General features: G+C 31.3%; 1 protein-coding gene across 1 annotated transcript; it reads left to right on the forward strand.

Annotated features, from left to right (window-relative positions):
* The first annotated feature begins 934 nt into the window (after positions 1-934).
* On the forward strand, positions 935-2,254 carry LOC18105692 (protein MIZU-KUSSEI 1). Its single transcript, XM_006374286.3, has one exon. The coding sequence runs from the start codon at positions 1,122-1,124 to the stop codon at positions 1,866-1,868; it is 747 nt and encodes a 248-aa protein (XP_006374348.2). The 5' UTR covers positions 935-1,121; the 3' UTR covers positions 1,869-2,254.
* The last annotated feature ends 3,215 nt before the right edge of the window (positions 2,255-5,469 follow it).

Raw genomic sequence — 5,469 nt, forward strand, 5'->3', positions numbered from 1 at the left:
TGTGTCACACTTCTATCAAACCTGATTTCTTAGCTTTCCGGGAGTCATATCAACTTTGTTATGGGTTGCTTGACCATTTAATCAATAGGTCTGTATTATTGGGTGTGGTGTGTGGGAGCTTAGGAGGGGGTGATTGGTTTGCTAATTCTGGAGATGAAGATTGAAGATTGAAACTTTAAAAAGTTGGGTGTGGCATGTGGGAGCTAGTGAGTGAGAGATGGTGGCTAGTTTGTTAGGGACAAGACCTAGGGTTAGAAATTAGAAAATATTTTTATATTATTTATATACCCTCAACTTTTTTATTTTTATCTGAATAGGTTCAGTTCGGTTAGAGTATTTCGGTTTCAACCTTATGAAATCAAAACCGAACCGAACCAAACCAAATGTTCTTTAAATTTTCTAATTAATTTAATCAGTTTTTTTCACGATTCAGTTTTTTCAGATAATTTTTTTTGTTTTCTTGGTTTAATTGTTTTTCGGGTTTTTTTTACCCCCGGGCATGATGTCATTTTTGTGGTGAAACCTAAACAAATGGAGGGGCACTTTAGGGGTTTCCACCTAGTTTAGGCATGCGTCGATTTTCTTGTTTTAACAACCAAACAATTTCCTAGGTAGGTAAAATGTGGACACTTCACCCAAGTTACTCTTCAGAGCCCAACATCACCCTGGAGCACGTTCACACTGGAAAACATTGATGCAGAAAATGTCTACAGTGGGGGGTTTTTTTTTTTTTTTTGTAGTTCTCTCTTCTCACTATCGCTGCTGCTTTTGGATTCCAAGTCAAAAGAGTCAGTCAAGCCAAATCCCTCTCTCCCTGCCCCACAAGAAAGTGAAACAACACCCCCATTGTCCCCTCAGATTCCTTTCTTTTCTATTTCAAAATCTCTCTCTCGGTCTCATTCCTAGATCAGTTGGTGGGGCAGCCTATGTTTCTTTTGTCAGGATTCTCTTGCATGACAACAAGAGACCAGAAACAAAGAATTAAAATGGAAGTCCCACTTATAATAAAATATACAAAACCCAGAGAATCCTTACTCTCAACTACCTACCATACCATTCCATCTATAAGGACTAAGCTTCCCATTGATTTTGCTTTCTCATATTGAAGTCATCAGCTAGTTATGGCTAGAGCATCACAAGACTCTTCCTCCAAGTGGCACTTCCACTGGACCAAAAAGGTTGGAAACGAAGATGATGAAGTTCCAATCTTTAAGTCCTCAAACACCATTGAAGAAGAAAAAAAGGAAAATGTTAAGAGCCATGTAGGAATGTCAACCCCAAAGAAAAAACTACCAGCAGTAGCAGTTGCTAGGCTCCGATCCGTTGTTACAGCCCTTGGTAAGAACCGATCAAGCCTCCCACTGGGGCTTGGATCCCGAGTTGTAGGTACCCTTTTTGGATATCGCCGTGGTCATGTCCATTTTGCATTTCAAAAGGATCCCAATTCACCTCCGGCTTTCCTTATTGAACTTGCTACACCAATAAGTGGATTGGTTAGAGAGATGGCATCTGGGTTAGTCAGAATTGCCTTGGAATGTGACAAAGAGAAAGAAGAGGAAAAGAAAGCTGTGAGATTGCAGGAAGAACCAATGTGGAGGACTTATTGCAATGGTAAGAAATGTGGTTTCGCTACTAGGAAGGAATGTGGGCCTAAAGAATGGAAGTTATTGAAAGCTGTAGAGCCAATTTCAATGGGTGCAGGGGTTTTGCCAGGGTGTGCAACTGAGGCTGGAGCTGATGGTGAACTCATGTATATGAGAGCTAAATTTGAGAGAATTGTGGGCTCTAGAGATTCTGAGGCTTTCTACATGATGAATCCTGATAGCAATGGAGCTCCTGAGCTCAGTATCTATCTACTTCGAGTCTAAAGTCCAGTCATTTATATTTCCTTTTTTTGTTTTTTCCTTAAGGTAAGCTAGTGATACTTGTTTAGTTCTTGGGCATGAAAATGAAGGCCTAGCTCTCTCAAACTATATATATATATTTCCTTTTCTGTTTGTTCTTCTACTTCGGAGAAACTGGGGAGGTGGGCTTGACCTGTATTTTGTTAGTTATAGGTGGAGGGAGAATACTTTAGATTAGAACATGATGGATATGGATAGGTGGGGGTCATGATGGTGTGTATACATATAGTTTTTCTTTTATCTTTTTAGCAAGTTACTAGATTTGTTACATGTAAACCACCGCCGGGTATTTTTTTTTTCAATGTAAAAAAATTACTAGATAAAAAATTCAAAGACCGTTATTGGTTTAATTAATAATTTAAATAATATCAAATGAAAAATGCAACAATAATAAATAAGTTGACAAAAGAAAAACAGAAAAAAATAAATCAAACACTTGAATCTCTTTGGATTATTAAACAATACAATATTTTAGGGTGAAAATATATTTAAAAAAAGCAATTTAAAAAAAAACCATATTAAATTGGATGAACTAAAAAATCTCGCGATCAAGAGTATAAAATTGAGATAATCTCATAAAAAAAATTATGAAACATTTTAAGAATGAAATTGAAATAAATTAATTTTAAAAAGAAAAACAAAAGTGAATCCACATTAACATTTGAAATTGATGATCTTGGTTATAAACTTGAGGCTAACTTAATAGAAGATAAATCACAAAAAATAACAAAACAAAACTTCAAAAAAGAATAAAAAAAAATAAGAAAACATCAGATTAAAAAAAAACTAAGCAAACTCTAATGGACCTCCTAAACTTGGTCTAATCTCTAAAACTTGCAACCCGTGAAATTATAAACCCAGGTTCAATCAAAAAACTTAATTCTCAACCAATTTAATTTTCAAGAATGAAATCAATAGAAAACAATATTAAAGAAAAAACTTACAAAAGCAAAAAATAAAATAGCAACAAAAAGAATGAGAATTAAATTTGAAAGAAAAAAAAACCAAGGAGAATGAAATTAAAAATGATCCCAAATAAAAAAAATAAGGATCAAATTTAAAAGATTAAAAAAATCATAGGAGGTGAAATTAAAAAACATTTGTAATCTAATAGATTATTTACATATTAAACAATGGTATGAGTGAAATTGACAAACAATTGTAATTTAATATATTATTTATGTATTAAAAAATAGTAGTGGGTGAAATTGAAAAACATTTGCAATTTGATGAAAAAATTTATAATTTTATAGCTTATTCTAAAATTTTAAAAATAGTAATCAACATGATAAAGACCAAATGTGAAGGAAAAAGAAACTAAAGTGGTTGATCTTAAATTTTACAGGGTTTTGTGCAGAATTCGAGGAAAAGAGAGAAAAAAAAGGTTATCGGCGCAAAACCATAGACGCTTCTAGTACACGCGACACGCCATCGTGTAGAGGGCACTGATATCTTCCAAACACCACTTTAAAAGGCAGCGTTTGGTAGTTGGATGACCCTTTACATGTCGCCTGAATGATGCGGGGACCGTTCATATACTAGCTCGTGTTTTTTTTAAAATAATATTTAATATATATCAATTACAATAATATTTCTAAGCAACCTCCAAGTTTACAATTAAAAAAATATAAAATGACAAAAAAAACCCTTACAAGAGAGTTTTATTGTTTTTGTCTTAAAGGGCATCAAAGTAATTACACTATTTCAAAAAAATAAAAGGACTAAAACACTCCTAATTGAAAGACATTACATTTTTTTTTTTATTCTAAGACTAAAGTAGTAATTTTACCATGCAAAAAAAAGAAAAAAAAATGACAAATCTAATCTCATAAAGAATGTTAAAAATAAATTGTTTCATGGTGAAAAGACAACCTTTCTTGCAATGCCTAGTTCAATGGTTTTTGTTCCAAGGGCAGATTCATAATTATACGATTAAAATGAGTATTGTTTTGAGTCTTGTTGCACAGTAATTTTTTTAGGAGAATTATGTTTTTAATTAGCTCTTCATACGTTTTTTAAAAAATATAAAAAAAATTATTCAAACATTACTAATATATTTTCTAATAAAACAATTAAGGAAAAATTACACGTGTAATATCTTATAGTTTGGTTGAAATTGCATTTGTCTACTAAGCTTTAAAAAATTATAGTTTATATCTTAAGTTAATTGTTTTTTACAAATAGGACAAATTAACCAAAGTACTATGTATTAAATTGAAAAATCAACTAAAAAATACATTTGATTTTCTCTATCTTTAAGTAATGATTTCTCTCTCTTCCACACCTCATTTTCTCTCTCTTTGTTTTTCTAAACACAAATCATCAAATCAACACAAAATTGTATGAAGATATGAAATTATGAAGTCTAGAAATCAAAATGATTTTTATTCAAAATAAAAACACTTCACTACGTAGAAGTGAAAATTCCTTTTTCCCATAACAATCCACAATCTCTCTTATCTCTAATCGGCCCATAACAATCCCGTAACAAATTCATTTTAAAATTAAAAATATAGAGAAAATATTGTAGCAATGAATACTAATTTCCTTATATCTTTTGGTGTGCCCTACAAGAAAGCATTTGTCTTTATTTTTTTTAATTAATGTATTTTTATCCTTTGACATTAGATTTGTTTTTTTATTGGGGTATCTCACTCTCATAACACAAATAATAGGTTTGGCGGATTAACATGGTTGATTAAGTTTGTTTTTTCTTTATTTAATTTGTTTTTCACTTTGATTCTTTAATATTGGATTAATTGAGAATTAAGTTTCATGATTTACTTTATTTGCTTTCTATTAGGTTAATCTAGTCTCATGATCCGAGAATAGTGCGTAATGGGTTAACCTGAGTTGACTCAGGTTGCTTTTTTTGTATTTTTTTAATTGATTTTTTTTAAAATTTTATCATTTAATATTGGATCAGTTGGGAATTGAAATTATAATATGTTTTGATTTGTTTTCTATTGGAATATTGTCATGATCAGGGTCACGAGTTTTGATATTTTAACCCGGTTAAATAAGGTTTTTTCTTTCTTTCAAAGAGGTTATCTCAGTCTCATTTCCTTCAATATCAGATTTTATTTTTATTGGATTGTCCCCGTTTCATGACTCAGGTTACAGGTTTGACAGGTTAATCCAGTTGACTCAGATTTTTTTTATTTAACTTTTTTTCTCCTAATTTCATAATTTAAAACTGTGTTTGATTGAGAATTAAGTTTCATGATTTATTTCGGTTTGGTTTTTACAAGGTTATCCTGACTTCATGACCCGAAAATAATGTTTGACAGGTTAACCTAGATTGACTTGGCTTAATTTTTGTGTCATTTTTTAATTACTTTTTGTATAAATTTTATCATTCAACATTAGGTCTAACATGATGGATTAAGAATTGAGTTTTATAATTTGTTTTCATTTGCTTTTTATGGGGTTATCTTAGTCTCATGACTAGAGTCGTGAATTTGACAAGTTAATCTAGGTTAAGTCTAGTTGTTGTTTTTTTTTCCTATAAGGTTATCTCGATCTCATGACTCAGGTAATGGATTTGACGAATTAACTTTGTTTG

The sequence above is a fragment of the Populus trichocarpa genome, chromosome 15 (assembly GCF_000002775.5).
Source record: "Populus trichocarpa isolate Nisqually-1 chromosome 15, P.trichocarpa_v4.1, whole genome shotgun sequence".
Lineage (NCBI taxonomy): Eukaryota > Viridiplantae > Streptophyta > Magnoliopsida > Malpighiales > Salicaceae > Populus > Populus trichocarpa.

Bases quoted from the DNA above. Each gene is read 5' to 3' on its own strand.
- LOC18105692 (XM_006374286.3), top strand. From the start codon at position 1,122: ATGGCTAGAGCATCACAAGACTCTTCCTCCAAGTGGCACTTCCACTGG.